Source organism: Marmota marmota, unplaced genomic scaffold (assembly GCF_001458135.2).
Source record: "Marmota marmota marmota unplaced genomic scaffold, marMar, whole genome shotgun sequence".
Classification (NCBI taxonomy): domain Eukaryota; kingdom Metazoa; phylum Chordata; class Mammalia; order Rodentia; family Sciuridae; genus Marmota; species Marmota marmota.
In genome coordinates, this window is record NW_026000206.1 from 216,375 (window position 1) to 233,067 (window position 16,693).

At 35.7% G+C, this 16,693-nt stretch overlaps 1 protein-coding gene across 3 annotated transcripts in view; it reads left to right on the forward strand.

Annotated features, from left to right (window-relative positions):
• The window catches only part of LOC107152947 (pancreatic triacylglycerol lipase), a 50,393-nt gene that overhangs the window by 26,951 nt on the left and 6,749 nt on the right, over positions 1-16,693 (forward strand). For all 3 annotated transcript variants that reach the window (XM_048791267.1, XM_048791268.1, XM_015498469.2), the window contains 6 exons: positions 429-551; positions 2,550-2,684; positions 12,067-12,178; positions 13,460-13,579; positions 13,684-13,803; positions 14,284-14,402. In XM_048791267.1, coding sequence (XP_048647224.1) covers positions 429-551; positions 2,550-2,684; positions 12,067-12,178; positions 13,460-13,579; positions 13,684-13,803; positions 14,284-14,402 — 729 coding nt within the window. The remainder of the gene's footprint in view (positions 1-428; positions 552-2,549; positions 2,685-12,066; positions 12,179-13,459; positions 13,580-13,683; positions 13,804-14,283; positions 14,403-16,693) is intronic.

The window sequence follows — 16,693 nt, forward strand, 5'->3', positions numbered from 1 at the left end:
TATTATTGCATATATCTATGAAATTTCCAAGTATATTATATATATATATATATATAATTATATAATGCACATATGTATACACATGATATAATACAAATAGGAGGATTATATATATCACATATGTATGTGTGTGTGCACATGTATGTTCATACAAAAGCACACACACACACACACATTGACACTCATGCACATAGAAAAGACCCTCCATCATGTGGAGATAAACCTTATCACTGATATTATAGCAGACATTTTATCCCAATTAAACAACCAAAAAAAAAATTTATGATGCCTTTACAGTAACAACTTGGAGATGACTCTGAATAGTGTGGCTGCATTGGATAACTTATACTCACAAGGATCCCTCATCTGAATGGTTCTAGAGGAGGCTATAAGAAACTTGGCCTGAAACACTTTTCTTCCCCAAACAGCAAATCACTGCAGATTCATCAAGCATCAGAAGTTCCAATTTCAAAACAAATAGAAAAACCCGCTTCATCATTCATGGATTCACAGACAAGGGAGAAGAAAACTGGCTGGCCAACATGTGCAAGGTGAGGCCTGGTGAACTTGTACAGGAACCTTGTCTCAGGGGCAAGTAAGGCTCTGGCCCCAACCGTGGAGGACAAATGCTGGTCCCCACCACCCTGGAGGATCCTGTGACCCTGGCAGACCCTGAGTTCCCAGGGGAGGTGCAGGAGAAGGTGGGGTGGAGGCACCTGGGACAGTCAGGGCAGTGAGATGGGAAGGCACTTGGTGGCTCCAGGAAGTGATTATTTAATAGCAATTCCAGGGGGGCTTCACAACTCAAGCTACAGAAGCTGCCTAGCAGATGCATCCCTGCTGTGTGCTCATTGGCTTTTAACCTTCACGTAAAGAGCTAAAGAACTCTTTTTTACCCAAACTAACACTTTCCCTTCCATTTTCACTGGTTCCTCTCATCTCTGGTAGCAGTACCTAGGAAAAGCACAGTGAGTTTTCATTTTTTGGCTTCTGTTATTTCAGCAGAAGTGATCCTGTTTTCTTTACTTTGGCTTTGGCTGTGTTACCAGATAATGAAGATTTAAAAGACAAATAGAAAAAGCTTTCCTATTAACTGCTAGTGTCTGCGAAACATTGACGCATTTATTTGCATATTTATTCTTTTTCTTTACCAAGTATCTATTGCAGCAATGACACAAAGCTGTCGTCATTTCCTCCGGGGTGTCAAGAAGACACAAAGGCCTTCCTAAGCCCATTTGATTTCCCACCTGTCTCTGACCCCAGCCAAAGGCAGAACAGAGTTCACTCAGAGCATTTAGCTAATCTGTCTAGATGAGCACACTGGAGTCCATTCACTTAGAAATAATCTGTAAAACCACAGCCTGCTTTCTAAAATACTTTAAACAGTATAGGACAAAGTATGTGATTCTTAACTGCAGGGAATATAATTTAAGATATTGCAATACATTTTTTCTAAGATTCCAAGAGCAAATTATTGTTTTCTTTCATTTGCTTTGTCTTTGGCAATAATGTTGCATTATGATAAAAAAATTAGTGGATTAAAATTGATGGTAAAGGCCCTGGATTCCAGTCCTGACTCTATCATACTTTACCATGGCATTAGTAAATCAGTTTCCTTCTTTAGATTTTTTTTTTCCCTTCTGCAACACAAGAGTTGGGAGATGATTTCAAAAATTGCTTCATTATTCTTAAATACTTTTTTTAATAGCTTTTTTTTTTAGTTGTAGATAGATACAATATATTTATTTATTCATTGTGGTGCTGAGGATCGAACCCAGCGCTTCACACATGCAAGGCAGGTACTCTACCACTGAGCTACCAGCCCCTATTCTTAAATTCTTTGCGGGGAAAGTTGGGATTATGTACAAACGCTCAAACGATTTCTACCAGAACTACTTTTCGTGAAACCATAATTGTGCTCTATCGGATTCTCCAGTAGATACCCGGCAGGCTATGTTTTAGGGGAGGTAACTTCAGTGATGTGCAAAGAAATTGCCTCATCCAAAACTCTAATTAGCATTTTCATCATGAAAAAGCCTACTCCCTTACCTTTAATGTATTTATGTGTTTAAGGGGTAGGGGGTCCTGCCTGCCTCCGACTCATTCACTGTTTACTAATTGAGCACCTGCTCTGTGCCAAGAACTGTTCTAGACCCTGAGCATGCAGCAGTGAGAGACAGACAATGTCCTCGGGGGCAAGAGACAATGTAATATTATGGCATTCAAGATGTTCTAATGAGACCACCCAATCTGCCTTGTCTGATACTATTGTCTGAATCAGTTGTCAACCTATACATCTGTTATAGTAGAAATCCCAAGAACCCAGCTCCTGAGATAGCCACCCTTCCAGGTTGGAGTCAATTTTAAACTTTAGGAGGGATTATTTATCCATTACAGACTTGGCCTTTTGCTCTTAACTTTAAGGTCAAAAGTGACATGATAAAAAATGTACAGACCAGGGAGGGGATTTGTCCTGTGCTCAAATGTGTTAATAAACAATTAATAATGGTCTTGAATTATGTGCCTGTTTCTTGTACCTCTTGCATCAGAACATGATCCAAGTAGAAAGTGTGAACTGCATCTGTGTGGACTGGAAAGGCGGCTCCCGGACCGGATACACCCAGGCTACCCAGAACATCCGGGTTGTGGGAGCAGAAGTGGCCTACTTCATCAATACTCTTCAGGTAACTACATCCAGGTTATTGAAAACACTCATACCTATTGCTTTCTGGGTTCTCCTTCCAAAAGAAAGTTGTTGATATTCTAATTTTCTTGTTTAGATTTATTTTTTTTTAATTTTTTGTTTTGTTTTAATTAGTTATACATGACAGTAGAATGCCTTTATGCACTTTGATACATCTTACATAGATGGGGTAAAATTTCTCATTTTTCTGATTGTACATGTTGTAGAATCACCTTGGTTTTATATATATATATATATATGATTATTATATTTATAACCATCTGANTATATATATATAACCAAGGTGATTCTACAACATGTACATAAATATATATATATAATGTCTGTTTCCTTCTACTGTCCTTCCTATCCCCAATACCATCCCCTCTCTTTCCTGTGCTCCCTCTACCTCATCTAAGGTAACTCTCTTCTTCCCTAGTGACCCCCCCCCTTATTATGAATTAGTATCTGCATATTAGAAAAAATATTTGGTCTTTGGTTTGGGGGGATTGGCTTATTTCACTTAGCATAATATTCTCCAACTCCATCCATTTACTAGCAAATACCATAATTTCATTCTTCTTTAAAGCTGAGTAATATTTCATTAAATATATATACCACATTCCTTTATCCAATCATCTACTGAAGGACACCTAGGATGGTTCCATACTTTAAATTTATTTTTTAAGTGATACGTTAAAAAAAATTGTACAGTATCTACAGATCATCATGTGATGTTTTGATATATGCATACATTATGTTGTGTTCAAACCAGAGCAAACATATATCTCATCAAGTATTTCATTCTTTTATGGTTCAAAATCATTTCTTCTAGCTTTTTTAAATTTATGAGCACACTATTATGTGTATTCACCCTACTGTGCAATAGCACCAGAATGTCTTATACCTTTCTATTGCTTAGAGCCTGTTGATCAGCATTTCCCTCTCTCTCCACCATTACTCTCTCTATCTTCTAGTAATCACCATTCTCCTTTCAACTTCTGAGACCAACTTCTCTATATTCCACATCTGAGTGAAGTCATGTGATACTGGTTTTTCTGTGCCTGCTTTATTTCATTTAATATAATGATCTCCAGTTTCATCCGTGTTACTGCAAATGACAGGATCTCATCTTTTTATTATTAAATAATATTCCATTGTGTTTATGCATCACCTTCTCTTAAGCCATTCATCAGTTGATGGACACTAGGGTTGCTTTCATTTTTTGGCTATTGTGAATAGTGCTGGACTGAACAGGTAGTGCAGATGTCTCTTAATTATACCAATTTCAATGTCATCTCCTTTGCGTATGTGCTGAGGGATGGGGTTACTGGATCATATGAAGCCTCTTTGCTGTTTTCCATGATGGCTGTACTAATTTACCTTTCCACCCACAGCATGCAGGGGCACCCTTTTCTCCACATCCTTGCAGGCACTTGTTATCTTTTGTTTTCTTGGTACTGTCCATTCTTACTGGAATCTCACTGTTGCTTTGATTTGCATCAACCTGATGATTAATGATGTTGAACATTTTTCAAAAAATATTCCTGTTGACCATTTGTGTGTCTTCTTTTGAGAAATGTCTATTTTAGGTCTAATGCCCATTTTTAAATCAGATTTTTTTCCTTTTTTTGTCTGTTGAGTTGCTTGAGTTCCTTCTGGATAGTGAACCTTTGTCAGATATATGCTTGCAAACATTTTCTCCTACTACTTAGGTTGTCTCTTCATTCTGCTATTGTAGTTTGATGCAATCCCATTTGGACATTTCTGCTTTCGATTCCTGTGCTTCTGGGGACATGTCCAAAAAGCCTTTTCTCATTCCAATCCTAAATCAATTATGATAATTGACAGACATTTATTGCTGAAATATGGCCTTCCCGTTGATGAAAAAAGAAAAATGCAAAGAAATCTAGATTTGAGTCTATCAACAAACCTTTTTAGGTCCATAAACTAGTTTTTGTTTTTTTTAGCGAACTTATTCAAGCAATTATGCAGATTATTTCTAATGAATTCTACCAGTATTTGTTTTAGTTTTATTGGTCATTACCAAATATACATGATAATGTTACCTTTGATATTAAACTAGTTTGCTTGTTTTTTAAAAGAGAGGTATGATATGGTAACAACCTAACCTGATTAGGTACCCTAAAGCATATAAAATGTTAAATGTGAATATATTTAAGTAGCTGCTTTCATGATTTTCTGTTTTACATCCTTGCTTCATCACCTCTAGGTAATAATCCATTCCTTTCAAGGTTCTGTCTACATAGCAATAGAATGAATAGAGGCCTTTTCCCATTAGCTTAAAAGTTTAAAAATCATTTTTATATTTCATATAGTTGTGGGCAAAATCCATAAAATCTTTTACTCTGAAGGAGCATTACTTCTTATTAAAACTCCAGACTTTGAGCCGGGCACAGTGGTGCATGCCTATAATCACAGCGGCTCCAGAGTCTGAGACAGGAGGATCATGAGTTCAAAGCCAGCCTCAGCAACAGCGAGGCACTAAGCAACTCAGTGAGACCCTGTCTCTAAATAAAATACAAAATAGGGCTGGGTGTGGCTCAGTGGTCGAGTGCTCCTGAGTTCAATTCCTGGTATCAAAAACAAAACAAAACAAAACAAAAACCCTCCAGACTTTGGAGTTTGCTCCTTTGGTACCTACCTCAAATTCTGCAATACTTCAGAACATTCATACATTTTTTCTTTTTCTTTTTCTTTTTTCTTTTTTGAGACTGAGGACCAGCTCTGCCCATCTTTGCTCTTATTTGGGATCTTAGGTTGGGTCTAGGAACCAAGTTAACATGAAAAAAGATTAACAGGAGAAAAGCAAATAATTTTTGTTAATTTTTAATATGTATCTCTGGACATTCACAAAATGGTGACAACCCAGGGAAATGGACAAAGCAGAAATATTTATATGTTTTGGACACAGAATGACAATGTTTTTGAAAGAAATGACAAGACAAAGGCGTGTGGGTGAGGGCTGGTGAATTCCAGCGGAGTCAGTATGAGGTACACGAAGGAGCGCAAACCAGCGGAGGACAGGGTTGTTTCTGTAAGTGTGTTTGTACCATCCATTGCAGCATCAATTCCCAGACACTGTGACAAGAGAACTTCTTATGTGGGTACAGGGAAGGCATCTCTCTTCCAGAAACTTTTATGGTTTCCTAAAGGTAAGATGAAGCAGTTCAGATAGTCCTTCCTGCAACTGCTCCTCTAGTACCTTCAGCTCAAAAATATTTATGCCCAGGAGGCTTGTTCTGGGGTACCATTCTGGTTTTTCCTAGTGCCCCATTTGAGGCTTCATTTTCAGAAGGTTTCCCATAGTAAGAGTCAACTTGGCAGCTCTTCAGAGATTTGGATGAGAGGTTCTTGTATCAGAGATCAGCAAAGGGGAAGAAAAACACAGTTTGGAATAAGCAGAAAAGACCAAATTTGAGTACATTATCCCATATCTAACTGAATCAGTCTCTTAGTCCTAAAAAACAGACCAGTTGGATTAAATATGAAAGACTTGTGTTTCATTTTTAGAAGGAGGGATTGAAGGTAGGATCTCGTTAGCATTAGGTCTCTATGTGGTACAAGCATACAGGTCATGAATAAGAGGCATTTCTACAAAAACAGAATAAAAATAAAGGCTAATGATTAGAGTAGTCTATCAACTAGTTTCTGAGCTTGGAGGAAAGCCAGATGAGGATGTTTTTAGATATTGAGCTCAAAATGTCTTCAGTATAACAAGGCAGATAGTAGCAATATGACAATTTTTTTTTTTTTTTGTTTAAAGTTTGAATGTCAACCAGTTTCTTCTTCAGGAAGACAAACAAAAAAAACATTTTTGTTTTGATCTTAGTGATTCCAAGTCAGAAAGGCAGGAGAAAATTGGAAATGTTAGTTTGGAGATTTATAGCCAGAAACTGGAGGAAACTAAAACAATTAGGATTTAGTCCAATTTGCAGGTAAATAATAAAATCTCAAAAAACAAAACAGAACAATGAGCTAGAATCTAATAACATATGTACTATAGGGTTTTATTTTCTCTATATAATCATATTTACCATGTTTACCAAAGATAATTACAATGATTTGTTTGCAAAATAAGTTTAGTCTCCTTGAACTTGGCCTGATTATTTACCTAAGTGCAACAAGAATAGTGATTGACTCTGTTAAGTTTGCTCTGTTGACACTTAAAATCTGATAAAGAATCTCAGATCAGGCACTTAAAAGTCTCTTGAGGCTACAAAGTCAATCCAAGGACTCAACCACATACTGTGACAGATGGATTCTTTTCTTCTCAAGTTCCCCCAAATAGCTAGAGGTGCCTGGGCTGGCTAGGAAAAGGTGGTTTTTACTCCTCACTCAGCTAGAAACACTGTAAAGGAACCACGTGTGTAAGGAACCAGTGCAGTATTTCCAGGGTTTTTTTTTTTTTTTTTTTTTTTTTACTAGCTCCATAAAGTCAACCTCAGTCACTTAAAGCTGTCTGGTCATATTAGAAAATATGACATTCCAGTCAAAGCCTTTGTAATGTAACTAGAGTTTCCAAGTGTGTCCCATTACAGTGAAGAGATTCTTAGTGGACTTGTGCCAAGAACCATGTTGCCATAAGAATAAAAAAATACATGAATAGCTTCTGAATCATGGAGAGATCAGGTAGGGAGCAAAAGTAAATGTTTCAATTGTTCATATAAGTATATCTTACCAAAGTATTGTAAGCTTTAGATAACTTAAAATATTTTTTCTCTTTTTGAGGTTTTATTCTCTTTTATCAATTTTTAAAACAAAATATAAAAAGAATCAGTAATGTTTTAAACAAAAAAACTCATTGAAAAATCATAATCCTTCGTAAGTTTAGTCCCACATGACTAATTATTGTTCTGCTTAGTGTTAAATTAGCCTACTGGTTTCTTGAGCCTATTAATTTCTTCATTAGAGTTCTTGGAATTTTTACCCATCCTAATGGTTCTTTAAGCTGTGTTCTTTTGTCAAGAGTAATTATCAGAATCTTTCATGAATTTTTTTGAAGAAAAGATGTTTGAGATTGTAGCTGATTGCAAATGCCTTTAGAGAAGAATCATTCTAAAAAGTAACTGTCTGTGGACAGTCAAATACTTAGAATGATGCATGGTTTAAAAATCTAGTGACAATTCATAGTAATAATTCACATGTAAATCTGGTTATTTCCAAGTGTTGTGATATGTGACATTTTAACTTAATAACAAAACTGTGATTGATAACATTACACCAAAACATATCAAATTTCTAGGCATTTCATACAGCTTCTGGGGCACATATAAATAATATATCTAAATATATTTAAAAAAATTTTTTAGTTGTAGATGGACATGATACCTTTATTTTATTTATTTATTTTTATGTGGTACTGAGGAGTAAACCTAGTGCCTCATAGGTGCTAGGAAATAGCTCTACCACAGAGCCACAACCCCAGCCCCATATATATACATATATAATATATATATATACACATATATATATAATATATATGTGTGTGTGTGTATGTGTGTGTGTGTGTCCATATATATTTAACTCAAAGAAGGGTAAACATCATTTCTTATATGCAATGTTTCTCAGGTAATTTAATGCCAAATAACCCTAGTTGGCTTACTTACTATCTCTCTTTGGATATTACAGGGGACTCTGGAACATCCCAAAGTTAGTTTCAGGTCAAAAAGACTTAATTTAGAATTTTATTTGGAGAAGTTTGCAAAAACTTTCAAAAGTCTGATAATACTTGAAAAAAAAAAAAAAACAGGATCACAAGTCATTATGAAACAATAGCCGTTCATTTAACCAAAATGATAACAAAATACTTTGAAGGCAAATACAAGAAGGTACATTGTTATAGAAAAAAAAAACTTTACCTCTTTTCAATTGTCTTAAGTAATCAAAGCTCTACTAATGAAAATACAAAGCACAGGAAATTATTTGACAAAATGTAGAATCTCTCTCTTCTTCCTCCCTCAGATGAGTTTAAGAATTTTTTTTTTTTACTATTATCTCATATTACTACCACAAGAAAGTTTTGGTTAAATTCTTAGTTTTGTATTGATGCATTTTTGATATTAAAGCTTGTTTCAAAAATCTTTAGGACAAATTCACTCAAGTTTAGTCAGTCTGGCCATACAAGATTCTCTCTCTCTCCATCTTTTCTCAATTTTTTATATTCATTCAGTTCTACCTATAATATTCCTATAAAGAAAACACATCTTCTTTTACATGTAAGCTTTGCATACAGATGTTTCCTTTTTGTAGTTTTTATTAGTAGATAGAATTTTAATTCCTAGCAGTTGTGAAACAACTGCTGTAGACTGAACTATTTTATAATTTCTAGATATTGTGCTTCTTCCAAGTGCAATTTTTAAGCTTATTAACAGAACCAATATCTTTAACTTCTTTGTAATAATAAGCCAAAAGTAGATAAAATTAAATCACATATTCAGTAACTAATGTTTTAATATTTCATCTTTGTCAAAAATAATCTAAATATTTAATGAACATCCATATTTAATTTAACTAACAAAACTTTAAGGGTATGGTCACTGAATATATTGTTTAAAAGATCATTTTTAAACTTTTATCCTATTGATATTTAATTTAATTTTATTCAACAATTGGCTCCGGAAATTAAGTGAGGCATTAGATAAAGTGAGTTATACCCTCAAGCTATTTTTCATCAACCACTTTTGTCACAAGGACATATCAGGTGAGTATCACAAAATTGAGAACTTTGCTAACACCTCAGAATACACTCTGTTTTCAAGCAATATTAAACTAGCTTTATTTATCCAAGATTACTAAGTCAATGAGCTTGAAAAAATATTTGGGTAAATTCCTATATCTGGCAGTTTTAGCTATATTTAATTTATGAGCATTCATTTATCTGTAAACCAATTTGAATATAATTTCTTTGGAGGATTTCATATCATGTAAACAACCATAAACATATGCATAAACATAAACCTACATATAGGCATCATAACTTTCATTTAACATTTTTAGCCATGAGACAGGTGTAATAATATAAACCTCACTGTTTTGTGAAAAGGAATGTTGGATCCAAACCATGTTTTTAATTTTTTCTTTCCTTTTTGTTAATTTTTTTTTCTTTTTGAAAATGGGACAAGTTAAGCTTACCTGTTGATGTGGCTAAAGACTTTTACTAATATTAACGAAAATACAAGATCTTTCATTTGCCTGTTATTCAAATAGTCAAAATTCAGGCCAACAGGAGAAGAAGCAAGTAGAGGAGGCAGAACATAGAGTTAGCAGCAACTGGAGAATAGGAGTTTCAGTCCCCTGAAACGTTTCCATGAGAGAAGCAGGATTTAATAAAGAAAATTACAGCCAGAATATCAACTTTCAATTGACTTCTGACTATGGAGCTCTTTTGAAAATATCCTTTTTCTTCTCTATATTTGCCTATTAGAAGTCCAAGGGAACTACTATTTAAATTTTGCCCTCTTTTAATGCAGGACAGCCCCATTTCCAATGTCCTGACTTTTCACAATATCAGCAAGCATCCTGAGATGAACAGATGAGGTTTGAGCAATGGTAAAACTAGAATCACTTTTTCTAGAGATACATTCCTACTTTTGTGAAGACTTATTAATTTACAAGTTAAGGTCAATTGTTTTTAATTCCTCAAAAATTTGTGTTACAGTCTGAGTGACATCAAGGGACTGTTTATACACCTAATTGCATTATCTTCAGTCTGTTCCCTTCTATCCATAGCAAATTTCCAACTAAGGTAGAAAGCAAAAGATTTCTTGTTCCAAATTTAGAGTTGTTTATCTTTAAAATGTTTTAGTAAGACAGCGTCTTTCTTTCTGAGTATATTTTGGCTCAGGAGAGAAAGTTTAAACTTTTAAAAAAATTTCTATCACACTCTGAATATAAATCAAAATCTTGAATCAATGGTATACTTCACAAGTGACTCAAGGTGAAAACTAATAAGTACTTTTGGCTATAATTAACATTTCTAGAAGAAGAACAAAAAGATGCAGTCCTTCTATACAGGGATTCCCAAAAGACAAGCAAAAGGACTAGAAAATCTAAACACAATTAGTATACTTAGCTGCAAATGGGATGCAACTCACATTTCTTTCTGGCCATATTCCAAACTAAGGCTGTCTTACTCATGTTTCCCCTATATACAGAAAGGCAAATCACAGTAAGAAAAACAGGCTTTCCATAGGAGGAAAGTAATCATTAACAAATCAATAGCCATACCAATATAAATTTAAAGCAATCAATTTCTTACAAAAATTTTTCTCCTGAGCTAAAAGAATTCATGGAGGAAAGGAATTTATGGTGGATTTAAAATTCTTTAACTTTGCTTTAAATTGATTTCTCCTCTTTAATCTTGCTAAGGGAATCCCCAAGGCTGTCCATTGTACTTCTTTGTTTCCATTTTTAATTTGATTTTCCTACAGGTATACATATTTCTTTTTAAATATAGCCAGTTTATTCAAAAAGCAACTAAAATCAATAAGATTCTTATTCTACGTCCTACCTCCCTCCACAAAAATAACCTCTATAAAATAGTTTGTTCTCACATGTGTTCTTCTGCCAATCTGAATTTTTAAAACAAGGAACAAATAAAAATTCAGTATCCTTTCTTGGTCAGGCACTACCTACAGATGTCAGGGAGAGCTGACTCAGTAAGAATTCTTATCTTTTTCTGATACCTTTTGCTAAACCCCCAGGATCCCATCTACAGACTCTGGAATGAGTGAAGAGACCCAGAACCTTCTGGCTGGCTCACCAGAAATTATAGAAGTTGTCGATCACCTCTACCCATCTTAGCTATCATTTGGAATTTTTGAATTTTGTCTAGGCCTAGGAGCATAATCAGCAAAAGAATGGTTAACAGGAGAAAAGAATACAATAATACAATGTTTGTTAACTTTTACATATCCTTGGTGAGACAAGAGAGTGAAGACTGAAAGAAATGGGCAAAACAGAAACTCTTTATACTTTAGACACACAGAAAAAGATGAATTTTGAGAAAAAAAATGACACACAAGAGAGTATGGGCTAGGGATAGTAAGTTCCAGGGAATCATTAAGAGGTAGGTAAAGCAGCACCAAACTAGTAGAGATTATGGTTTATTTTCATAAGTTTATTTACACACTTCTATTGTAGCACCAATTCTCACTCACTGGTGACAAGGGTCATCTTGTGTTGGTACAGGAAAAGCATCTTTCTATAGGGACTTTTATGGCTTGCTACAGGTAAGACAAGACAGTTCTTATAGTCCTTTCTGCAACTGTTGATTCTCAGATGCCTTTAGCTGAAAAATATTTATGTCAAAGAGACATATTTTGGGATGACATAGTCTGGTTTCCTCCACTTTCCAACAGTCTCAGTTTGGATATTCCCTTTCCAATGTCCACGTTATTGGCCATAGTCTGGGTTCCCATGCTGCTGGGGAGGCTGGAAGGAGGACCAATGGAGCAATTGCACGAATCACAGGTTGGTCATAAAAGCAAAAGCTTCTGAATGAGATTGTATGTAGTCTATTGGGATCTAAAAGGAAATACAGGATGGAAATCTGGTGCAGCTTGCTTTTTACCTTGTCATACTTTCTGAATTGGCCCACATGATCAGAAATTAAGCCTTGCAATTTGTTATTAACTCTTGGTCTATAGTACCCTCTTTAAAATGTAAATATATTTCATATGCCTAAAATGAGTATTGAGAACATCTAGAAACCTTATTCACCTGTGTTTACCTAAGACAAGTCTCTTGAATTATATAGATACAATAAAATATTAAACAATATGGAAATAAGAGTCACAGAATTCAAATGTATAAAATTAATTGTATTCCATTTCAATAGCAATGGTTAATAAGCCCAAATCTCATCAGCTACAGAGCTGGGGGAACTGGGACACAGGGTCAAGCTGTCCTGAGCTGCCAGTTCTGGTGCTGCTAACATATTTCAAATACTATTTTGCAAACCCCAGACTGGCTGCACTTAGCCAGTGGGTCTCATGTTGGATACCCAAGTCCTAAAACAACCAGGATATGATTATTCTGAAATTCCCCGAGGAAAGGCCACTTTCCTCTTAATCTCCCAACTTCTGTGTTGACCTGCTGATTCTCTTTTTAATACTGTGGATAAGTTTGTTACATTTGGGTTGATGAGGGTGTTTGGAATTTCTGTCTGTTAATTTTCTGAAAAGAGGATCTTCCAGAATAGTCTTTCCCATCGTTTGTAAATGCTTACCACAGCCTACTCAGCCAGGCACTGTGCCATGGCAGATTATGGGTCCCATGACCACAAAAATGATCCTTGCCCTATGGGAGAAACAATCTAGTGGCGACTCAGCCTGAACAGCTTTTAGTTCCATGACTCCCAGGTCTGCCTCTTTTATGGTAACTGTGCTAGTGACCAAGATTCTCCCAGGGACTAAGTACCCCTAAGTAGTGGCAATGTCTATAGTTTGGGGAAATTCTCTTTAATGTGAATAGCAAACTAGAAGCAAGATTCCCTTCTAAAAATACTAAGGCAAGAAAGAACTTGTTTATTATACTGTTGGATTATATGCACGTATGAATATGTAACAACAAATTCCATCATTATGTACAACTATAATGCACCAATAAAAATGTAGGGGAAAACAAACAAAATAAAAACAAAGGATTTATTTATCTCTTTCCATGCATGACTCATGGTCTGTAACTAGTGAAGAAAAGTGAATAATACACATGAATAATGTCATAATTATTAACATATTTTATTTGCTTTAGGGTTGGATCCTGCAGAACCTTATTTTCAGGATACACCTGAATTAGTTCGATTGGACCCCAGTGATGCCCAATTTGTAGATGTAATTCACACAGATTCTGCCCCCATGGTTCCCAACATGGGTGAGTGCCACTTGTTCTTCTAGAAGGTTTTAAGTCTACACATTAGAGCATTTTATAGTTTCTATATGGTAAACTAAATATTCCCTAATTTTAAAATTCTTCAGGATTAGGAATGAGCCAAACAGTGGGTCACCTCGATTTCTTTCCAAATGGAGGAAAAGAAATGCCCGGATGTCAGAAGAACATTATCTCCCAGATTGTTGACATAGATGGGATCTGGGAAGGTAAACCATTAAGTGTACAGGGGGGGTTTTCATTGGGGGAAAGTTTGCGTTTTTGTCTTGCTTTGAAATTGTACAGATCTCACATTTTATATGACAAAGGGTTTTGAACTGCATCCCCAAGGTACAGGCTCACATTTGGACACATGGGCATGAGGAGACTGAGGGAAAGAAAGTACATTTGCAGTCAAATTTGTAAGGATCTAATTCAGGGAATACATTACTAAGTGGACCAATCTTTTTCTTCTCAAGCAGTTTTTCCATTTCATTTAACAATGGGGCACTAACTATCATAACCTTAAACAGTATTTAATTTCCGAATGCTTCACAAATCATAAATACACTTCATAAATGATTTTGTGTGATGACCTCCATGAGTTCACACTAATTAGAGAAACCTATTCAACAATTATGTTCTACTCAGGACATTTACGTGGAAAAATAAAATCTGTCACTGATGTGTAATCATGTCTGATTTCACAGGAAGTCGTGACTTTGTGGCCTGTAATCACTTAAGAAGCTACAAGTATTATGCTGATAGTATTGTCAACCCCACCGGCTTTGCTGGGTTTTCTTGTGCCTCTTACAGTGATTTCACTGCAGTAAGTACCCACATTTCTATTAAAGAAATTTGTGACTGTCCTTCTCATGACTGGCATGGTTCACCGTACATGACAGCATTCAATGAATGTTTATACTCTAATCCTTTATTCCTTTAGTCATATAAATTTATTTTAATCACAGTAACCCTGTTGCCTATCACTTCTCTATGTATCTGATAAATCCTCCAGTTTGTTATGAAAGTAATCCTAAACAACTACAGCAACAACAAAAATCTAGGTTATGGACAGCTGAGTTGTATTTATAGGAAACTGTTGAACTATACATTCTCCTTATGTGGAAATTTTGCTTAAATGATGACCTTTTAAACTATAGTTATCAGCATGTGACTATTTCTGTGCATCCTCATAATATTCATTATTTCTTTGAGTTTTCAACATGTTTGGGATTCTCTTGATCTCTAACTTGGATTCTCATGTGTGTTCTTGACAATGACATATCTATTACACATTTTTTTCCATAAACTTGGATTTTCTTCTCACTACAATTTTTTTCCAAATTAGGATTTCTAACATATGCCATTCAATAAAGAAAATTTCAAGTGGCATCCTAATTACCAAGGAGACAAACCTAGCAATTAAGAGAGGACCAAAACCCAGGTTTCACCATTAAATAACTGAATGATTCTACACAAAATATTTCACTTCTTTAAAGCAATTTCTTCATCTATAAATGTAAATAATAATGATAGACTCAACATATTTGGTAGGAGGAGTTAACACTGTGATGTATGTTAATTACTTAACCCAGAGCTAAAAAACATAATAAAATAGGAAATATATGATGAGGAAGGGATCACATGTTTTGTTAATAGTATGTACACAGTTTGACAAGAAACTCCCTGTCTTCTTTCCTTGTTTTAACTTCTTATTTCTGTCCCTCTCAATGCCCAAATATGGATAATAAAGCAAACAAAGAAGCAAACAAAGAAGCAAACAAAAAACCTTTAGGACTCATTCAGTTAAAACAAAGTCACTTTCAAGAATATCAACAATCCTTTTAGGTGATACTCAGCACTTTCGTAAAAATAAGTTCTCAGTCTTGTAGATCTCTCTGCCTTTGGATCCCCTTCCTAAAATTCTCTCCGAGAGGCAGTTGGGCAGCTAATCCTGGCAGTGGTGGTGCTAGCGGTTAACCTGTGTACCACAGAAGAAATGATGTGGGGGTTCACTGGTGCATGTCTCTTAGCTCCTTTGGATTCTGACCCATGTCCTTGTCTGCCTTATTGATGGGCACACCCATGGCATAGAGATGAAATCCAGGTTAGGCAAAGCCCTCCAAAAAATGTCACCCAAAGAGACACAGATGATCTGTTAAGAAATGGGGTGGGCATTTATTTGGGGTATTAAACTGCAATTTGAGGAACACAGAATCCAGTAGAAACCAAAATATGTCCACTAGGGGTAGGGGTTTCAAGGGTCCTTTTAAAGCTGGGGAAAAAGGAAGTCTAAGTGTGTTACATAGGTTGTAAAGAATTATGATTGGGGAATAAATTCACTTCTACAGTTCATTGTACTAATGTGGACTAACTTAGTTCAAACCATAGTTCTAGAAAAAAGAACACAGTTATTTTTCAGTTCCTACAATCCCCAGTTATTCCTTCTCAGCAAATAACTTTCTTTTGTCATGTCAGCAAGTTTATAAAGTGATCACCACAACCCCATGGAGTCTAGGTCATACTTCTGTCACCTTTTTTTTCCCCACTCAGCTTTGGCCTTCTTCCTTGCAGCTCAGTCTCTCCTTGGCTTTTGCAGGATGCTGGGTCTGAGACCTGCCGTGGGTCATCTGGTCCACTGATTCAGGAATCCACCACCTGCCCTTACAGTGCAGCAGCTTTCCCCTCTGGCATGGCGATTGCTTGTCTTCCCAATTCTATTCCTCCCTCTTCATCCCTTCTAAAACCATCCCTTGGCCCAGGAAGAGAGGATATTTTCCCATAATATCTGTGTTCTTGAGACTCGGGCCTCATGGTTAGCCTTAATGGCCAACTGGAGTGTTCTCTCTTCAGGTGGGGAGATTCAGAGATGTGAACATGCAGTTCTTGATATGCTAAATAGAAGCTTTTAAAAATGGAAAATGTTCTATTTTTTGAGAAAAGCCTGACTTTGGGGTCCATTGTTCTCTTAATAGTCCTGTAGGCATCAGACGCTAATATTCTGATATTCTTTCTTTTTTTATGGGGGAGGGGTGGGTACCAGGTATTGAACTCGACCACCCGACCACTGAGCCGCATCCCTAGCCCTATTTTGTATTTTATTTTAGAGACAGGGTC